Below are 21,354 nucleotides of genomic sequence, written 5' to 3'. Positions count from 1 at the left end.
GGGGTGGGATCTTTTGCCGGAAAAGAGGAAAAAAAAAAAAAAAAAAAAAAAAAAAAAAAAGAAGGGGCCTTTAAAAGGTGATTAGATTATGAGGAATGTGGCCTTGTGATTGGATTGATCCATTCATGGAGCAATGGGTGTGGTTCTGATGGCTTTATAAGGATAGCAAGTGAGTTTAGTCCTGTCTTGCTCAGCCCATTCTCATCATGTGATACCCTGCACTGCTGTGGAGAGTCACCACCAAGAAAATAGCCCTCACCAGATGTGTTCCCTGGACTTTGGACTTCCTAGCCTCCAAAACTATAAGAAATAAATGTCATTTTCTTTATAAATTACTCAGTTTCAGGTATACTGTTATAAGCATCAGAAACAGACTGATACAGGAGATAGAAAACTTTCCTTGAAAATTTGAACCACAAGATCGTATTCACACAGGCTTGCAGTCTGAATAAACACTATTTTATGGTCCATCTTCGGCCAAAAAAAAGCCTTAGGCAGAGAATTTAATTTATACTGGTTTCAATTTGACAGCCACTTTAAGATACCATTGAGGTAGTCAAATGTGAAAAAAAGTTTTTCTTAGAATGAAATAAGTAAAAAAGGGGCTGATACCTTCAATATGTAGAGTTCATATAAATCATCTGGAAAAATAATAAACACCCCATATAAATGGTCAAATGTTACGAAGCTCAACTCTCAAAGGAATTACAAATGGCAAACAAACATGAATAATGGTTGAACCTTTCCAGTACACAAGAAATGCAAAATAAAACAATCAGATAACATTTTTTACTTATCAAAGTAGCATAATTTAAAAAGCATGATGTTGGCTATGGGCTGGTAGAATACAGACTCTTGTGGGAGCCTTCAATAGCACAATCTCTCTGGGAAGTTATATGCATTTTAATATCCTAGTATAGCTTGCTGGGATCTATGCCAAAGAAATAACCTTAAGTTTGGACACAACATTTATCTGAAATGATATTCATAAAAATATTAGTTAGCAATAGAAAAGGAGAAACTATGTAAAGGCCCAACACTGAAAGAATGTTTAAATAGATTATGGCACTCCCATATCATTTTAATGTTGTATTGCAATTTTAAATGGTGTCTTTGTGGAATATACAATGATATGGGAAACTATTCATGTTATGATGTTATATGAAAAATACCTAAAATTATATACCATTATGCTACCAATTTTATATAAATATGTAAAGCATAGAATTAAAGATTGGTAGGAAGTACATCAAAATAACAGTAGTGAATATCTCTGGGTTGTGGGATTTCAAGTAATTTTCATTGTTTTCTTTCCATCTTCTTGTATTTTCCAAAATTTTTACACTGAAAGTGTTTTACTTTCATTAACAGAAAATTCCAATAAATATTAAAAAATATGTCTTATTTAAACATAAAACATGAACATTCTTCTACTTTTTCAGTTTTTTGTGTCACTAAACTTACATTTTGAGTTATAAAACTGGAAAACAGAATAGCTACACGATAAAATAACAACATATGTATAATAGGATTACTTTCTCTTTTTCAACTAGTTTAAAATCTTACTACATAATACCACATATCCATTGTAGAAAATTTAATAAATATCGATATAAAATAAAATAAAATCCCACATAACCTCACAATTTGGAATAATTAATGTTAGCTTTGGGTTTAGTTTTCTTTTTCTAGTTATTCAAGTTTTAAAGTTAGACTATTGATTTTAGATTTTTCTTCTTTCTTTTAAACGTAGGAGTTTTCAGTTATGAATTTTCCTCTGAGCACTGCCTTCACAGAATCTCATACATTTTTGGTATGTGTGTTACCTTTTTCATTCACCTCTGAGTTTTTTTTTCTAATTTCTCTGTGATTTCTTCTTTAACTAATTGGTAGTTTGTGTGTTGCTTGATTTTACTATATTTGTGAATTTTCCACTTTTCATTCTTTATGGATTCATTCCATGTGATCAGAAAAGATACTTTGTATGATGGATTCCAATCTTTTAAAATTTATTGAGACTTGTTTTGTGTCCTAATGTATGGCTTATCCTGGAGCATGTTCCATGAGAATAACCACTGTTAATAGTTTTATATATCCCATCAGAATTCTGCTGCAGAAAAGATACTTTGTATGATGGATTCCAATCTTTTAAAATTTATTGAGACTTGTTTTGTGGCCTAATGTATGGCTTATCCTGGAGCATGTTCCATGAGAATAACCACTGTTAATAGTTTTATATATCCCATCAGAATTCTGCTATGCATTTAAGGTATATAGACCTATAACTACATATATGTGAATAAATCTATATTTAAAGGAGGAAATGTACCTCTAACATATCATTTTTAGTGGTTGTATACTATTCCATCATTTGACTATATCATAATATATTTAATCAATGTATTATATGGTTAGACATTTAGATAACTTCCATTTTTTTCAACACAAAATAGGACTCTAATGATCATGGCATCAATAAACACCTGAGTGGGATACTTAGTCATAATTACTAAGTGATTACTACTGTAGGGAAAGAAACAGCTCCAACTCTTCCAATGAAAATCTTACAAAAACAGTAAAGTCAGCAAGTAAGTGCTAAAAGTAAAAAATTTTTACAAGAATCTTACCTTGAATTTTCTTGAAAACTCTGGAATTCATAAACTTTAGAAATCTGTCTGCATAAAAACTTGGTCTATGAACTGAAACAGTGTCCTGAAAAGACAGATCAAGTATCACAGTGTTACCTCTCAGAGAATTCATCTCAAGTCAGAAGAAAGATCTATGTAGTTGGTCCTCTGTTAGCCAATGTCCTTAACCAAAAGTGGTCAAGAGCTAGTAAAGAGCAATGCCCTGTGTCCTGTGGGGCCCAGGAGTCTGGGGCAGGGGCAGGAGGGCACAGACTCAATTGGAGCAAAGATTCTAGACACCCAAGATGAAATGGAGCAGTAAGAGGCCAGGGAGAGACAGCAGAAAGACTGTTCCATAAATCCAACAGCTGATCCTTATTCATAACATTGTGTCCTAGGACAGGCTTTAAGTTCTTTTTTTTTTTACATACAGACAACCAGGACATCAAGTGTCACCTGGAAGAAGGGTAACATTCTTAGCCATGAACAAAAATTGGGGACAGAAATAAACAAAAACAACTCTAATGTCAGAGTGACATTTAGGTTAAAAAAGTGTTCTGTCTCACTGCCAAGTAATAAGATGAGTAGACACTGGAAGGATTGCTAGGAGTCTAGACTAATGCATGACTCCTGTTACACCAAATTATCTACTAATTACATAGGGTTGAACTGAGTTAAGTTGTTAATTCTTCTCGTGCTTGACAGGAGTCTTTAGTACTATGGGGCCCTTTTATTAGAAATGAGGAAAGGGGATAAATGAAGGAGCTAATTTTCTATTTATTTAGTAATCATTTATTTACTATCCAAGCTGTACATTTCTAGAAGTAGTAAATTTGTTCATATAATGCTCCATTTTGAATACAGGTTTATGGATTTTAATAGGAACATTTCTAAAAATTTAAGTTTGATACTACAAAGTGTCTGCAGCTGGGTTGGAGGAAAAAACACATTGGACCATAAGTCAGAAGACCTGGTTCTGGTGTTAGTTCTTTGAAAGGCTGTGCGGTCCTGGGAAAGCTACAGCCTCAGGACGTCAGTTTCTTCATCTGTGAAATAAGATGTTACCTGAGGCATATGGAACGTATGCTAGTTTAATCTATAATTCTCTAATCAGTATGTTATGATGGACACAGTACTCAGGATCCCTCTTCATCCATGTGATAATGGTCCTCCAGACTCTCAGTGAGGCTGTAGGTATGGTGGGAAAGTATGTCAAACCAGTGGTTTAACATACTCTCTTTCCAGTATCCTGGCAGCTTCTGTCTGAAGTGGACACATTTCTGCAATAAGTACAGTAATTTAGAAATATCGGTAGACTGCAAAAGCCTGAGGGCACCTTGCCTTTAAAGAGGAATTACATTGTTGCTCTCTTTGGTATGAAGAAACACTATTTAAATAAGAGTCATGTTTGTAAACAAAAAGGTCTTAATTATTGCTTATGCTTTCACAAATATATAATTAGCAGAGAGATTTTCTTAAAAACAAACTAACTGAAAAGACATGTTTTAAACTGTCAAAGATAGGGACCTGTTAGAAGCATCTGGCCAACACCGTACTTGACCGTTCAGATCAGAAATCTCATCTGCTCACAGGGAATTGCAGGTGTCTCAGGAAGTGGGAAAGAAACAGAAGGTGTTTACTCTCCCTTCCATGTTCAAGGTACTATGTAGTCCCTACCTTTCTCAGCTGGAAAAAATAAATAAAATTAACCTACCATCTCAACCTTTCATAGGAGGAAGCTTTGATCTGAATAAGACTGAAGTTAATTCTTAGAAACAAATTTGTGAACCCGCTGTTTAAAAGCACTTTGTGACAGAGGTGAGTCCTTAGCCTGTGGACAAAATGCAGTTCTTTCATGCACAAAGGTTATTAACAGTCTTCCACAGAACTGAGAAAGTGCATGTTCTTTTCCAGGAAAAGGAAGAACAGCACCTATCACATATCCTCCTTCAAAGGAAAGAGTGTGCTAACATCTTAAAAAGAAATGTGTGACCAAATCTTTGACCAATATATTCTCTGGAAGTGCTACTTCAAGTTATTAACTGAGGAAGGCTTAAGCCAATAAATGTTCCGTCAGCAGCAGGGAGTTCAAATGTAACATCTAGATGGGTGTGTGTGTGTGTGTGTGTGACAGAGACACAGAGACTGCTCCTTGACAACTGATTTTTTTCTTCAGTTATGCCAATTAAGACGTATTCACATCAGGCAGCATGTACAAATGTCTGTGTGTAAAATCCAAACCAACTTAAATGTTTTCATGTTCTACATCCTTATTGTGCAAATGGTCATTGCACTGGACAATGATGTGCATTATCTTATTTCATCCTCACATCAGGCAGGTACGATTACTATCCTCCCTGTTACAGATGAGAAACTAGGCTAAGAGAGGCTGCATAATAAGCAATGTGCCCAGGTCACGTGGCTAGTCATGTGGCGAACACAGACATCACATCCAGAGCTGTCTACCATCCAAGTCAGGGCTCAGACCTCTCTGGGGCTTGGTATTGTGAGGACTTCATTTCGGCTGCCCTACTGATCTTCCCAGTGCCTCTGAAAAAAGTTTCCTCTTTTTCTTCATCATGATCTCATAATTGAGTCCTTTAGATGTCACGTAGAAACAGTGCCTCTACCTACTCACTAGGCTGGATTTCATTTATTTACCAATCTGCTAGCTGAAGATTCTGAGTTTATAAAGACCTTTGTTTCTTCTCCTCTTAAAGTCTAGTGACCCAGTTTCCTAGATGCAGTCTGCAGTCTCTGAGAAATCAGAAATATATACAGTTTAACAAGGAACATAAGTCACTTACCCCATCATAAACAAGAGCTTTCCAGGAATGTTCTAACTTCTTCATTAACCTAAGCAGACAGAAAGATACAAATAAGAATGTAAAATTGCTCCATTTGGTGAATTTTCAGAACCGTTTGTTGATTAATTTTGAAATAACAAAAGACCACTTCCCAAAATTTCTTACCTATATGATTGTAGAATGTCAATAATGCCCATAAATAAAAGTAGTTTTTCTCCCTTATGGCTTTTGGCTGGAATGCCTCCCATTCTGTTGATAGAACAAAAGAGAAAATATTTTATAATATAAGAATAGGAAGTTATAATTCTTTTCCAATGAATACACTGCAAAAAAAAAGAGATAATATTTAAGAATTCTGGACTATCTCCCCCTTCATCATTTTGTTTTGGGGGGTGGGTGGGGCATCAGTTAAAGTCTTCCTGGGAATCCAGAAGGATGTACTTCCCCACAAAGGAGAATAATATCATAGCTGTCAACTTTGAAGAGGTGGATGGGAAAATCCAATTTAGAAATTATTCCTATTTTTATATTATGAGCATGAATTTATAGAGCATTATAAAATACTGTTTTCTAAAAATGCAACACTTTCTGATCAAAAGAGTAATACATATTTATTGTTTTTTAAAAAATAAAATACAGAAAAGCACAAAGAAAAAATATGTCTAAAAAATCCATTCCTAGGATGCAAAGATAACTACTATTAACATTTGGTATGAACTACTATTAACATTTGGTATGAACTACTATTAACATTTGGTATGTACTTTTCCGGTATATGAAAGTACTTCAAAAAGTTCATGGGGAAAAAAGAAATTAAAAGATACAAAGATAACTACTATTAACATTTGGTATGAACTACTATTAACATTTGGTATGTACTTTTCCAGTATATGAAAGTACTTCAAAAAGTTCATGGGGAAAAAAGAAATTAAAAGATATTATAAATCTTTCCATGAACTTTTTGAAGATCCCCTGAGTGTGTGTGTATTCATTAATCCACAGAGGGGATTATATAATTTGTTGTATTTTATAAACTAAAATTTTCACCTGTTAAATGATGAACTTTTCCTCATATTCAATGTCAATATGATTTTTAATAGCTGTGTAGTACTTAGAATATAGAATAATTTGCTTGATTATTAGACATTTTGATAGATTTGCAAGCAAGAATTTTAAAAACAGATTTAATATGTGTTAATTTCCTTTATAAAAGTGAAAGATGCCAGTAGTTTAGTCATTGTTGGAGACTGCTAGAAGGCAGGCACCAATGGCCATGGAACATGATCTCTTTCTTTCAGTCACCTGGCCCAGCTAGTACACACATGTGATGCAGTCAACCATTTCAATAATTTTCTTTGGGTGTCATTGTTTGTTAATCAATATGCACTTTACACATGCAAATTAATCCTGCAGTTACTATCACATGTGGCTGAGGCAAGAGACCACATTTGCCAGGATGCAGAACTGGAACAACAGAATCCCCTTATACACATGAAAAGCTCTGAATTGTGAACATCATTCTTATCGTGAATTTCCTCAAAAACATGATTATTCAAATTCAAAGTTTCTTCTCCCCTCTTGTGGTAGATGTTTTGAATGCATAGCAAATGGGGTAAAAACATCATTAGCCATTGTTAAAAAATGGAGCCATTTGATAAAAGAAACCACGTGGATGAAAGAGGATGAAAGAACAACAACTCGGGAAACTGCCTCTCATCCAGTTATTCATGAAAGAAAGGGAGCAGAGACACTGGGTACCGATCAAGCTTTATTAAAGGAAAAGAATCTGCCAGGGTGCACTCAAAGTGGTGGGCAGCCCAGGGCTGCCCTCAAAATGGGGAACAGCACCAGGTGTGGGGTGGTAGAGCTTATATAGGGCACTAAGGGCTGGCTGATACCATCAAGGAGGGGCATTAGGCTAATGTGGAAACTATGTGACCAGGGTGGAGAAATGCACCTTTGCAGAAGCAAAAGTGTTTCTGTTTAAGTCACGAGGATTCTCGTAAAGGGAAGGGGGGAGGGGCTTGGTGCTGGAGTGGAAGACAAGGCCGATGGCTATTTTGTGCATATTGTGTGCACAATGGTGCTGGTCACGTCCAAGATGCATTAATTCATAGATGAAAAGAAATAAAAGTCAGCTTAACCCATGTTAGCACCACATAGGAATCTATTACCCAAGTGCCTCCGTAAGGGGAATGTGACTGCAGGTACAGTCAGCTCTCCACATCTGTGGGTTCTGTACCTGTGGATTTAATTAACCATGGATAGAAAAAAAAAAGGATGGTTGTGTCTGTATTGAACTTGTACAGACTTTTTTTCTTGTCATTATTAGGTATTTACATTGTATTAGGTATTATAAATAATCTAGAGATGATTTAAAGTATACGGATGTGTGTAGGTTATAAGCAAATACTATGCCATTTTATATCAGGGACTTCAGCATCTGAAGATTTTGTTATCTGTGGGAGATCCTGGAACCATTCTTCCAAGGATATCAAGGGACGACTATAATTACCCAGTGCCATGGACCGCTACAGCCAAGAGGCAGGCGGGCATGTGGCCGCACTTACGTGTCTGGGTTCTCTGTGATGATCCCATCTCCAGATTTCCCTGGACCTTGGATGGATTCCATGGCTGTTGAGTAGAGGACTTTCTGTATCCCAGGCCGCTTAGCATCAGGCACATTTTGTGAGGTTTCCTCTTCTTTCTCTTTGAGGGAATTGTCTAAGATGTGAATTCCCAACAAAAGGCTATAGTCCATGATCTTGAAGCTTTCCAGGACCTGAGTGAGAAAAAGAACCAGGAAGCCAGTCAGCCCAAACAGTCTGTAAATCTCATCCACACAGAATAAGAGAGCTCTCCATATGCAGACACACGGCTCCTGCATACCTCCCAGGGAGTGGCTGATAGTAGAAAAATTCAAGTAAAAACACTTGAAGCTATTACTAGACCACATGCAGGAAGGGTTATTACAATGGCTCCAAGATGAGATTTTTATGCAAATATAAAGCAAGCACATCTTTTCTTAACCCTCCATGAATGTTTCATTGATAGCATCTATTGAACCTCCCCATGTGCCAGGTGCTAAGTGATTCAATTGGATTTAAGCCTCACAACCACCTATGAGTGAGGTACTATTATTGTCTTTATTTTACAGATGAAAAAATTTGAGACACACAGAGGTGAAGTAATTTGCTCAGTATTGCATAGCACGTAAGTGACAGAGGCCCATGCCATCAATTCCAGTGTCCACAGTCTTAAGCACTAAAGCAGAGAAACCAACAACCAGTAGTCCCCTTCTCAGCACAAAGACTCAGCTGGAATGTATTTTTGCCTGGATTCTATTCTCAAAATCTTAATCTTGCTGGAGTTTAGTGGTCTCCTTTTCAAAGCTGTCTTTCAAAATTGCCATTCACTTATTTCCCTGTAGCAATCTTTTTAAAAGATAGGATCTCAACGAAGAATAGGACTTAATGCTTAATTATGCATTCAGCAGACGGTGGGGAAGTGAGGGAATTAAAAATAGTTGGAAGCAGACAGACAAAGGACATACCAATGCTCTGAAAGGAAAACGACAAGAGACAAAGTCCAGACCAGAATCAGTCAAAATGGCTTCAGAGTGTAGGTGGGGCACTCACGACCCTTCCCAGGTGGAGGGGCACTCACAACCCTTCCCAGGTGGAGGTGTAGAGAAAAATATAACTTTAACATGCGCAATTTGCTTCTGTACTAATGCTTGCTAAAAACGAGAAAACATAACTAATGCCATTTTAAGTAAAGCAGCTTTTAAGGGGTTATGTAGAGGCCAGGCATAGTCAAGGCAGGCCCAGGCACGCTAAATTCCAGGAAGAGAGTAATCACCACCCGGATCCAGGAACTGACCAGTTCCTTATCTAGAGGCCACCTGGCCAGACCACAAGGAAGATAAATGATTGGGAAATACACTGTTCCTTATCGGGGTGCCAGCCTGCTAAAGCCCACCAATAAATCTAAAGGTCGCCTCAGATAACCCATAAGCAGTATACAACTCATCCTGTTGCAAAAGTCTGTCAAAAAAAAAAAAAAAAACTGTATAAAGAGTGCTTGTGTTAAGAGCTCGGGGCCGCTTCTGTTCAGATAACCCATAAGCAGTATACAACTCATCCTGTTGCAAAAGTCTGTCAAAAAAAAAAAAACTGTATAAAGAGTGCTTGTGTTAAGAGCTCGGGGCCGCTTCTGTCCTGAAGATGGAGAGACCCCAGCATGCTGGAATAAAAACCTCTTGATTGCAGCGATCTCTGTCTCCTGGTCTTTGCGAGATGAGCCTTCCCAACAAGTAAGATTCATGCTTTCAGGCCAGTCTTACAGAGGAAGAGTGTTCAGGAAGAGTGCCTGAAAACTGGCTGTCTTCCTCTATGATAAATTTCTTTTTCTACTAGTTTGTATATAATTCTTCCCTACAATAGACTTTTTAATATTTGGCATTTCTCACACAAAGCTGCTCAGGAAGTCAAAACGGCCCAGAAGGTAAGACAATCTGGTAGGCAGAACAGCTGTCTCTGAACAACATGATAATATGTCCCTATACCCTAGTTAGGAAATACCTTGGAGGATCATTGCCTATAGATAATTGTTTAGATGGGATCAATTACCTAGAATTCTCATCCTCCCTTAGCCCACCTGCTTTTTGATCAGATATTTGTGAATACTAAAGAGGGGGTCAGGACTGAGGATTCAAATACCCATGGCTGCCACTTCAAGGATACCATTGTGAACTATGGCATATGCGGCCTTCAAAATATATGGTTATCCCAGGGTCTTGGGCATCTTTGCCATCAGTGAGGAAAACTGAGAGTGGGCTGCAAATGAGTGTGAATTATTCCAGTGTTCCTCTTTCAACTTTCAATATACTACGTCGAGTGCTTTCAGAAAGGAGGCAGGCAGGAGCTGAGAGTAGAATTTTATTATTTAAGAGATTTAGGCCATGGAATTTTCTAACCCAAGAGATCTGAGAGTGGCCTGACAGTAATGTGAACCAGCCTCCCTAACCTAAGGAGGAGCGAGGTCAAGGCTGGAGGACAAAGGACAGGGTGATAGGTAGCACTCCATACCACTGCCTCAGAGTTTGGGCATTAGGCCCATTGGCTGTTCTCCATGGAGGGGTATCCATGCCTTACCTCCCGGACAGGTGCACAGACAGTTGAAGAAAGCAAGATTGTTTCGTGTTAGGGGTGCCAGGGACCCGGCCTCTTCAAAGAAAACACTAACAAATATTGGATGCTTTTTAAAATACATATATAGAAACAAGTGGTAGTAGGGTCTTAGCCTTTCTAATTCTCAATCATACTAAAATGGCAGCTGGGGAATGGTACCCACCCAGGCAGCCTGATAAAGTAAGTCTTCACGATGATTCGCCATCTGCAGGTGCCAATTTTCCTACTCACATTTATCAGTGCCAGTGCTTCTCTTAGAGAGACTGTTGGATAAGGACATGGAGGATAAAGAGCATGGCTTCTGTGACCTTAGGCAGATTACATCACCTCCCTGTGCCTCAGTTTCCTCTTCTTGGTGGGGGAACAATAATATGACCAACCGCTTAGGGTGTGTAAAAATCCAATATGGCAACGCAGGTAAAGTGCTTAGAAAAGCTCCTGGTATAAAGTAAGCACTCATTTAGTTGCTAGCTGTTATCACTATGATTATAATTCATGGTGACTCATTACCTCACACTAGTTCAAGAGACTACAGGTGTCAGCTTAAAGTGAACACCTCTGGAGATATACTTCTGAAACAAAAATTCACTGAAGAGCTAATGAAAACATTACCACGTTTCCAGCCGTTTACCAGTATCATTTTGGTGAGTCTCAATTCCTGTAAAAGCTGCGGGTCTGTGGGTACTCAGTAGTACTGCCTGGATGTTCAACAGGAAAAGGTTGGCTGACGACACAGCAATTCTGGCCAATGGACTATAAAATGACTGCCTTATAACCGCATGGGGAATAGTCCCGTTTTCAATTGGCAAAAAAACACTCTTGTGCCCTGCACAGCCCAAAGTACCCTTTTATAAATGTTTCCTCCAAAACAGTGAACCAGCTTCAAAAGCAAATTCTAATCAGACTCTGTGACAACATTGTGGATGTTCCTAACAGGCGTCCAGAATCTTCTCCTTAGCAGTGTTAAAATCCAAAAAGCATTCCTGCCACCATCTTATTTATTTCAGTTTCCTTGCAAAGCAACTCCAAATTAACTCTGCTTGTTAAAAAGTTGTTTTTTTTAATCCTAACAGGCGTCCAGAATCTTCTCCTTAGCAGTGTTAAAATCCAAAAAGCATTCCTGCCAACATCTTATTTATTTCAGTTTCCTTGCAAAGCACCTCCAAATTAACTCTGCTTGTTAAAAAGTTGTTTTTTTTAAAAAAAATATCTTTTCTTATATTTTTTATGCACTATTCAACCTGAACAGTCTGGTTTGTATTTGCAGTCTCTTTCACTGCCCACAGACAGGCAATTTGTAGGTGATATGAAGTCAGGCTGTGGTCCAACTTCAACTACTGGATAATGTAAGAAACTATCCTGATGCCTTAAGTGGTCAAATATTTGTCCCGTTTTATTTTTTTTTATGAAGAATAAACTTCAAGAGAGAATTAACTAAGAAAAAGCAATAAAGTTTTTAAAAAAGAGATTCATTCTCTCTGTACTCTTAAATTGGATTGTCAGCATCCCAGAAGGGTGCTGAATTGTCCCCAGGAATCCTAGGCTCATACTTTCAAAGTGAAATGCTTAAAAAAGGAATTTTATTTTCAATGTGTAGAAAATTAATGAGTAGAGTTAGAATTTTGGTTAGGCAAAACCACCATCCATAAAAAATGTTAAGAAACAAAAAGATAAATATATATGTACATATTTTATATCAAATTAAAAAACTTCTGTGATGAAAGATTCTGGGAGCAGATTTTAGTCATGTGTTTTTAAGATTTGCATCAATTAGGAACAAAATAGTTCTGTTATTCATCTCCTCTTGGTTCTTTAATTAAAGGAATTAATAAATCTGCCAAAAACCTAACATGTGTGAGCTTTAAGAGTGAGCAACACTCTGCAACAGTACAGACACTAGTCGGTCCAGTTCATCACTCAGACACATTTATTTCTGGAATGTCTGCCTGACTTTGCTCTTGCTGGTGGATTCTGCACCTGTGCATTTGTTATTCAAAACACAGGTTACAATGCAAATACAGGAGCCTTTCCACCTCCCTTGGGCAGGACCTTATTTCAACACTTGTTAAAAAAAAAAAAAAAGGAAATAGGAATGATTTATAGAATTATTTAAAACTGAAAGCAAGATGGAATACCACAATGCTTTTTATTGTCAAAGTCAGATTTTTTTTTTCCTTCTCATTCAAGGGCTATTTTAAGTCAATAATAACACTGGAATTCAGTCAAAGCAGCTGGTAGAGACATGATCAAAACTATTCGTAAAATAAGAGTGATGCATGAGGCATGCTTTTATAGTTTCTGTAGATCTGGGGACCTAATGTGAGAGAAACCCTTACTCAGAGCAGCAGGCACTGCTATCCTTTCTTCAGCCTCAGAGGTCACAAAGAGTGGCAGGTCCTCCTTTTCCTTTTACACTGTCAATGCCACACTCCTTAGCCCACTGCAAACTGCCTCCTGTGCCGCTGCTAGTGGGAGCTGAGGTGGCTGCATGGTGGTTCAGAGTGTGCTCTGGAGCCTGGTGGCCTGGTTTGACTCGGGACTCATGGTTCCCCCACTTGTTTGTCCTTGAGCAAAGTATCTAACCTTTGTGAGCCTTGTATCCTCACCTGTGAAAGAGATGACAGGGATTCCTACCAACAGAGTTACTGTGAAGATCAACTGAGTTACTCCACGTCTAGTCTCAGGCACACAGAAGGCACCCAGTCACTGCCAGCAACTCTTCCTGTTACTCCTCCGCCTGCAGAGTCAGTCCCTACAACCACCCACCTGGAATGTCCCCTCCCCCTCAGCTGCCACTCTGCATCCCTTGGTTCTTTGTCTTTCTGTTTTTCTTTCACTCTCTTTCCTCTTGTGCCCTAAAGGTGTTCCCCAAAGTTCCTTTCTTCCTGTATGTTTTAGTGGTGACATTGTCTCTTTCATTGGAAAAAAAAATGATTGAGTGTCTAGTCTGTGTCAAGCACTGTGGAAGCTGCTAAATCTTAAGGGGTAAATAAAATATATGACTATGGTGTCCTTAAAATTAAACAAGCCTAGGGCCGGCCCGGTGGAGCACTGGAGAGTGCGCTGCTTGGGAGCGCAGCGGCGCTCCCGCTGAGGGTTCGGATCCCATGTGGAAACCAGTTCCTGCTCACTGGCTGAGCACGGTGCGGCCGCAACGCTGAGGGTTGTGATCCCATTGCCGGTCCCCGGTACGGGCGTGACACCGAGGGTTGCGATTCCGTTACCGGTCAGTAAAAAAGACAAAAAGGGAAAAAAAAAAATTAAACAAGCCTAAATTACAGATTGTGTGAAAGCCTGGGAAGAAAATTTAGGGTGCTGTGAAGAGACCCCAAAAGGCTTACTTACTTTTCTCTCGAGTATATTTCAACAGTCCAGGTAAGAGATGATGATATTTGAATGGGGGAGGGGCGGGGAGACCAGAAGGGGGCTTTGAGGGAGAAGTGGATAGATTTTAGAGGTAGACTCCAACTACTATCTTTTTACAGACAATTCCTAAACTGTTATCTTTATTCTGACCCATTCCTAAGCTGCAGCTCTGTATATTTCCAGTGGCCTTCTGGACAACTCAAAACTTGTGCACACAGCTCTGCTGTGACCCTAAACTCTCATATCACCCCAAAGCAGTTCTTTCTCCTCACTTCTCTCTTTTATTTCAAATCATTCTAATGTGGATTTCAGATCCCATGGGTTCTTTTCCTTTCACTAAGTTGTTGACTATTGTAGCTTCTACTATCAAATCGTTCCCCTCCTCTAATGATTTGATTTCAACCTCCCTTAGTCCCCTCTCAGATCTATTCCCGATGCCCATGCATGGCCAGGCCACACCACACCCCTACTCAAAGCCTTCAGTCTCTTGCCATTGCAAGGTGCCAATGCCTCAATTTGACACTAACGGTCCTCACTACTATGGCCTCTGTCAATGTCATTTTGCTATTTAATACCAGCCTAGAGACATCTCCCAGAATTCCTTAATTACTCCTAAATGTGCTCTGAAGATGTGAGCCCTGATGTTTTTGCTCAAGCTCTTTCTTCTGGAAGTTCCTTACTATCTTTTCAAATCCTGGTTTTTCAAAGCCTATCTCAATTCTCACCCGCATGAAAATTTACTAATGATTTCAAGAAACTGTTGGGAATATGTTTCCCTTCTGGAAACCCAAGCACGTTATCAGTGTCCCTCTGTGGTATAAAATTGTCCTTCAGGTTACATCTACATTTTTCCTACCATACATATAAGACTGCTCGGCTCACCAAAGGCTTGTTTTACTTTGTGCTTCCTGCTTTTTTACTTATGTGCTCTGAACATAGTAGGAATGTGTATTTGTCATATTGCTTTCCAAGTATATAAGTAAAAATCAAAACATTCAGCAGCAAAGAATGTATAACATTATACCTAATATCTTAAATATAAAAATTTGATACTTGTGCATCATGATTATAATACCTGTGAAAAATTTTCAGCACTGAAAACATTTACTGTGATTAGGTGCTCTGTGCTGTCAAAAAAAAGATAAAATTCCACAGTGTTTTCAAACCTACCCACATCATAGGTATTTTGTATGTACTATATCAAGGGCAAAAAAGAAGCTGATAATTACAAAGACTGTTTCAATTTACTGTTTAGTATCCACACAACTAAATGGCAGATAAAACCGTTGCCGGACACAAAAAAAGACAAAAAGGAAAAAAAAAAAAAAAAAGATAAAATTCCACAGTGTTTTCAAACCTACCCACATCATAGGTATTTTGTATGTACTATATCAAGGGCAAAAAAGAAGCTGATAATTACAAAGACTGTTTCAATTTACTGTTTAGTATCCACACAACTAAATGGCAGATAAAAGGGAAGTTTGTTTAGCCGTAAACTAGGCTGAGATTTGACTCTAGTAAAACTATTACATTTCTCTTTAGGAAGCCTTTGCAGGACAGCATTCCACAGGTTGGTTCAACTGCAAAAACTCTTCAGTCATCCAAGAATGCTTGGTACTGGCCCTAAGATGGATCATCTCAGGGCTTCCTTAGCTTTCATGTCCTCTGTTCCTTTGCTTTTCCAACCTGTTAGAAATGTAAAGTTAAGCTGGCATAAGACTGAGAATGGAACATCGTTGGATGAATATCTTTGAAAACAGCTGCATTTAAAAATTGGCACCCACAAGAAGATATTAAGAGTGGTAAAGACAATGCAGCTACAGTAATCTGTTAGTGATGCCTTATGCAAAATGGAAAAGGATGGTGACTCCTGGAGGAAAAGAGATGATCAACTGGATCTTAAGCAAGCAAGGTTTCTAATAATTTTCCATGTCACAGAGGTTCTTATGGAAATTAATCCATTTGATAAATATTTTATTGAGCACCCACTACTTGTCAGGCACTCTCTTGTTCAAAAATCCTTTGAGAATTCTAGCTAATGTATGATAACATTAGACTATCCACATTTGACAACCCCTAATGAATGAACAGATCTAGTCAGTGGTCATCAACAGCTGCTAACATAACAAAAAGAAAGGCGTTCTGTCATTATGTGCCTTCTCATGGGACAAAACACCAAATATGAAATCAGACCTAAATCTGACCAAACCTCTAAATCCCACAACCTATTTCCAGGAAAAACATGAGAGAGGAGCATGTTAAATGAAACTATGGGATGCAATCAGCAAAATTCAGACTCTGGGATAAACAATCCAATTTCTTAAATAAATACCTTCAAAATGAAATAATAAGACTGACAGGGGTCTTAATAAGTAGATTCTATTTAAATCCTGATCCAAACCACAAAGAGTTGTTTCTGAAACAATTGGAAATTTGAACACTATTTGATGATTAGTAATAATCATTAATATTTTAAACGTATGATGATAATGGCTGTAGTTTTTTTATTTTAAAAGGAGTCCTAAGCTTTTAGGGATTCTTACTAAAATAGGTATAAATAAAATGATTTGATGCCTGGGATATGCTTGACATTATATGGGGAGGAAGGCAGTGACATAAAAGAAGAGTGGCTGAGTTAAAAATCGTTGAAGTTGGTGCAGTATACATGTGGATTTATTACAATATTCTGTCCACTTTTGTATATGTTCAAACTTTTCAAAAATAAAGTTTTAATATACTGCTTTAAAACGCTTACACGAAATGCATTTCTATACCTGTTTAGAGTTAGCTTACCACTATCTCCACTGATGATGGGCTAGAGATGGCACAGATAAAAATAAAAATTAGTAATTTGTGATCTTAACTAAAGTGATTGAAACAGAAAACTTGCTATGTTCAATACTCATCTCACCTCATCATTCTGTGATAAAAGATCTAAAGAATAACCAAATTAACACAGTGTGGAGCTGACAGGAAGACATATCAAGGGCCCTGAGTCGTTTTTCTAGCTGGCCTATGAGGAATTAATAATTGGCAAAAACATTTGTGTTAATTCAAAAATAAAAGAAAACTCAAGATAGCATCCTGGAGATTTTGTGCAAATAGAAATTCTTGAAAATACTGCTTTAGGGGAAACTGAATCCCAGGGTCCGTCACTTCTTGGAAAGCAGGCCCTTCAGAGTACAGTTCCAGAATTACTTGTATGTACCAAGTCTAGTCAGAGCTGAATGCTTCTTTTTAATTTAATTTAATATCCTCAGTAAAGCTCAGAGTGTTCTTTGCTAATGTAATAAAGAGAAAATACAGGCCGTGAAAAGCCATACAATTTTGGCTAATAAAACAGAATTAAATAAATATTAAATCCTTAGCCTAATTATGGCAATAATGTGTTTTTCACGGTGCCTAATACAGTGATTTTAGAACTCTGGGCTGTGCTGGATTAACCTGTACCAAGGCTTTTTTTGCTCACTGAAAAAGCTTGAAGTAATAGAAGTCTATCTCATATGCATTAGAAATAGTCATCCATCATTTTAAAAGATTATTTTTATATATACATGTATGTTCATTAGCTTCCTATATTGGATGAATTTTGGATTTTTTTCTTTATAGACATTTTGTTTCTCCAAAATAGATATGTCTTAATAAATTATTTTGTAAACATATTTAAAAGTCATACCTTATGTTAAAATGCCAAGCCCTTGTGATTATATAGCTTCTAGTTGGCTTCACCATGAATGCTTTGCCTTGCTATGGCTTAACTGGTGGGATGGCTGAGAGCAAGGGGGCTGGCCAGCTGCCCAGTGAGACCCAGAGGCCACACTGGGTCCACATCTCCACATCCACTTTGATGTATGAGGTGACATTCCAGAATCCCCATCACTGTCTACCACAGCCCATCCGCTCTGCTGAACTGCCTTTCTTGGTAAAGACAAAAAAGTACCTGCCCCTTTCCCCACCCCCATGCGTTACTCTTACGGACTAAGAAAGAGAAGAGGAATGGAAGAATCTGTCCATGATAAATAAGACCTTGATGGCTTAGCCTTAAAGTTTAAACTCTAAGCTTCTGAGAGAAAGGACCATATCCTATTAATTTTTTGAACCTCCCACCAAGGCTCTCCCATAAGGCTCTACTTAGCAAAGAGCCTTATGCAGAGAGAGAATTCCAAAACTATTTGCTTAATGCCATGGAATTAATTCAGTAGGAAGGGAGGGCAAGATTCGTCGACTGAGATTCCTGTAGAGGTTTGAAGAGAGAAATCAGTCTGATCCATGCTCTGAGATCATCGAAGCTTCCACAGGCAGGAAGAATCCTAGGCCTGGTAAAGTCACCGTGGGTACTGAGAAACTTACAATTTAAGAAGAACATCGAGTACCTTCATGGTAAGTTTTAGAATGTGATGGAAAACCTAGTTTCTGAGACCTATCGCTAGAAATGAATTCTTTGAAGGCTTGAAGTATTTTATTTTTTGAATAATAATATATGTACATGGTCAAAATTAAAGAAGGTACAAGAGGGTTGCTCAATGCCGCATACCACATAGCAGGAGGGTGACAGTGGAAGGTGGACATAGAATATGGTCAGTGGAGCGGACTGTGGCAATGCTGTCTCCACGTGTCAACATGTGGTCGAGACCCTATTTTTCCTGTGAGGCTGACCTAACAAGATGGAGCGATGAAAGAGAGTTTATTTATACCAGCCCTGAATAAAGAGAATATTTAAACTGAGAGAGACTGAAATATTTTTAACTAGTAAGTTTAAGTTTGAGGAAGTAGATGCTAGTGAGGAAAAGCAAAGATAATTAAGTAATTCTATTTTCCAGGCACATCTGAGTGTAGAGAAAGTAAATTTGCAACCTGAATCACTGCTCTGTCTGATTCTTGAAAATTAGGTTGTTGACATTTTTCTGAAATTGCTAATAATCCAGAAAAAAATTGGACAGCTTTTTCAGAAAGAGGAATATCAGCAGGTGGAGAATCTCCACTCCTAAAGGACTCGTGTCTTGATCTGAAGACACACGACAAGATGCTTATGAAAAGGCAGCAGACACTGAGTTGGTGGCTGTAGTGGTTTGTCTTAGGGACAGCTGGAGCTGGCTGAACATGGGCAAAGTTTATGAATGAGGCCTTCGTGTGGAGAAATGAACAGAAGAAGTGAATGAGATGCGGACTCATCCCAGCCAGCCTCAATTCAGGCTGGATGAGGATATTTTAAATAAACACTAAAGTTTAACTTCCCTGCAGTCCTAATAGCTGTGGACAACTGCTATGTCCAGTGGACTATGTACCCCCTCTAAAATACTTTTTTGACGTATGCAGGAAAGTTCACAGATGTATCCCTTTTATAAAAAATTGAGATTTAGTATATACATTCATTAACAACAGATTGTCCTTGGCCATTTCATTTTTACAGGGGAGGGAGAAATTTCCCTGTGGAAATTTTCTATCTCACCATGTAGAAGTGCATTATCTTGAGGCACACAAGTGAGGGAGAGAAGAGTTATACTTGCTTGATCAAAATACTAACTTTTAAATTTTCTTGGAAGGAAGAATACTGATGATATGAAAGGGACACTCACTTAGAGGGGAGGAGGGCATGAGAAAAGTGTTGGCTGACACTGACAGGGATGAAAAGTCACATATGTGGGCCAAAATCACTCAGAAGCCAGGATGTGGCAATCTTTCTGGAAAGGAATAGAATGAGTATATGGCTAAAGAAATACCCTGCTTTCCACAAGGCAGTCGTGCAGGCCCTGTTCCTACAGTATCATGGGTACCGTAAATGTACACCAGATATTGAATGAATACAATAAATCCCTGTAAAACTGAGCTCCAGGGTTTTTCTCCCCCACCCCCACCCCAATGCTGCTCTATTTCACATCATGACCCATGATGGAGTTTGGATGTGTTGTCCCCTCCAAAACTCATGTGGAAATTTGATCCCCAATGTGGCAGTGTTGGAAACTGATTGAGTCATGGGGGTGGATCCCTCATGAATGGATTAATGCTCTCCCTGGGGGAGGAGGGATTAATGAGTGAGTTCTCACTCTATCAGTTCCTGCGAGAGCTGGTTGTTTAAAAAGACCCTGGCACCTTCTCTCTCTCTCTCTCTCTCGTTTCCTCTCTCTTGCTTCCTCTTTCACCATGTGATCTACTTGTACCCGCCGGCTGCCTGCCACTTTCTGCCATGAGTAGAAGCAGCCTGAGGCCAGATGCAGCTGTCCTGGAATCGTAAGCCAAATAAACCTCTTTTCCTTATAAATTACCCAGTCTCAGGTATTTCTATTATAGCAACACAAAACAGACTAATACAGAAAATTGGTACTGAGAAGTAGGGTGTTGCTATACAGATACCTGAAAATGTGGATGCGCCTTTGGAACTGGGTATTAGGCAAAGGTTGGAGGAGTTTGGAGGACTTAGAAAAAGACAAAAAGATGAGAGAATGTTTGGAAGATTTTAGAGACTGGTTAAATAGTTGTGACCAGAATGCTGATAGAAATGTGGATGATGAGGTCTCAGATAGAAATGAGGAACTTATTGGGAACTGTACAAAAGATAACACTTGCTACACCATAGCAAGGAATTTGGCTGCATTGTGTCCATGTCCTTGGACTTTGTGGAATATGGGACTTAAGAGTTGTGAACCAGAGCATTTGGCCGAAGAAATTTCCAAGCAGCAAAGCATTAAGGAAGCTGCATGGTTACTTTTAACAGCCTACTCTGAGCTATGATGGCAAAGGCATGACATAAAGCCAGAATTTAAAAGGGAAGCAGAGCATAAAGATTTGGAAAATTTGCAGCCTGGCCATGAGGTAGAGAAGTGGAGAGCAGGAGAAAAATGCAAAGGTGAAGCAGATAAACTGGTTGCTAAAGACACTATCTTGGTGGTGAAGCAGCCAGATGCTAAGAAACAGGACAATGGGAAAAAAGCCCTAAAGGCATTTGAGAAGTCTGGAAGGGTGCCCCACCCATCACAGACCCTGAGGCCTAGAAGGACTGAGTTGTCCCAGAGGACAGACCTGGGGCACAGCTGCCCCTGGGAACCTGCTCCCTGCATCCCAGCTGCTCCAGCTGGAGTGGCCCCAAGTGTGGTTCATGCAGCAGCCCTGGAGGGTAGAGGCCTGAAACTTCGGTGGCATCCACGTTGTGTTATGTCTGCAGGCCGTCAAGATGTGAGAGCAGTGGAGGCGTGGCAGTCTCCATCCAGATTTCAGAGGATGTATGGAAAAGCCTGGGGGCCCAGGCAGAGACCTGCCGCAGGGGCGGAGCCACTGCAGAGGACATCTACTAGACCATGCTGAGCAGAAAAGTGGGGTTGGAGCCCCCACAGAGAGCCCCCACCAGGGAAATGTTTAGTAGAGCCA

The 21,354-nt window shown here is 38.9% G+C and overlaps 1 protein-coding gene across 4 annotated transcripts in view; it reads right to left on the bottom strand.

Annotated features, from left to right (window-relative positions):
• PIP5K1B (phosphatidylinositol-4-phosphate 5-kinase, type I, beta) overlaps window positions 1-21,354 on the bottom strand; it is a 195,788-nt gene that overhangs the window by 83,534 nt on the left and 90,900 nt on the right. For all 4 annotated transcript variants that reach the window (XM_008580661.1, XM_008580663.1, XM_008580664.1 and 1 more), the window contains 4 exons: window positions 8,005-8,216; window positions 5,600-5,683; window positions 5,435-5,483; window positions 2,628-2,712 (listed from right to left, as the gene is read on the bottom strand). In XM_008580661.1, the coding sequence (XP_008578883.1) occupies window positions 2,628-2,712; window positions 5,435-5,483; window positions 5,600-5,683; window positions 8,005-8,216 (430 nt within the window). The remainder of the gene's footprint in view (window positions 1-2,627; window positions 2,713-5,434; window positions 5,484-5,599; window positions 5,684-8,004; window positions 8,217-21,354) is intronic.

This window comes from Galeopterus variegatus, unplaced genomic scaffold (genome assembly GCF_000696425.1).
Source record: "Galeopterus variegatus unplaced genomic scaffold, G_variegatus-3.0.2 Scaffold2142, whole genome shotgun sequence".
In the NCBI taxonomy this organism is placed as follows: Eukaryota; Metazoa; Chordata; class Mammalia; order Dermoptera; family Cynocephalidae; genus Galeopterus; species Galeopterus variegatus.
This window is presented reverse-complemented; position numbering and strand designations above follow the sequence as displayed.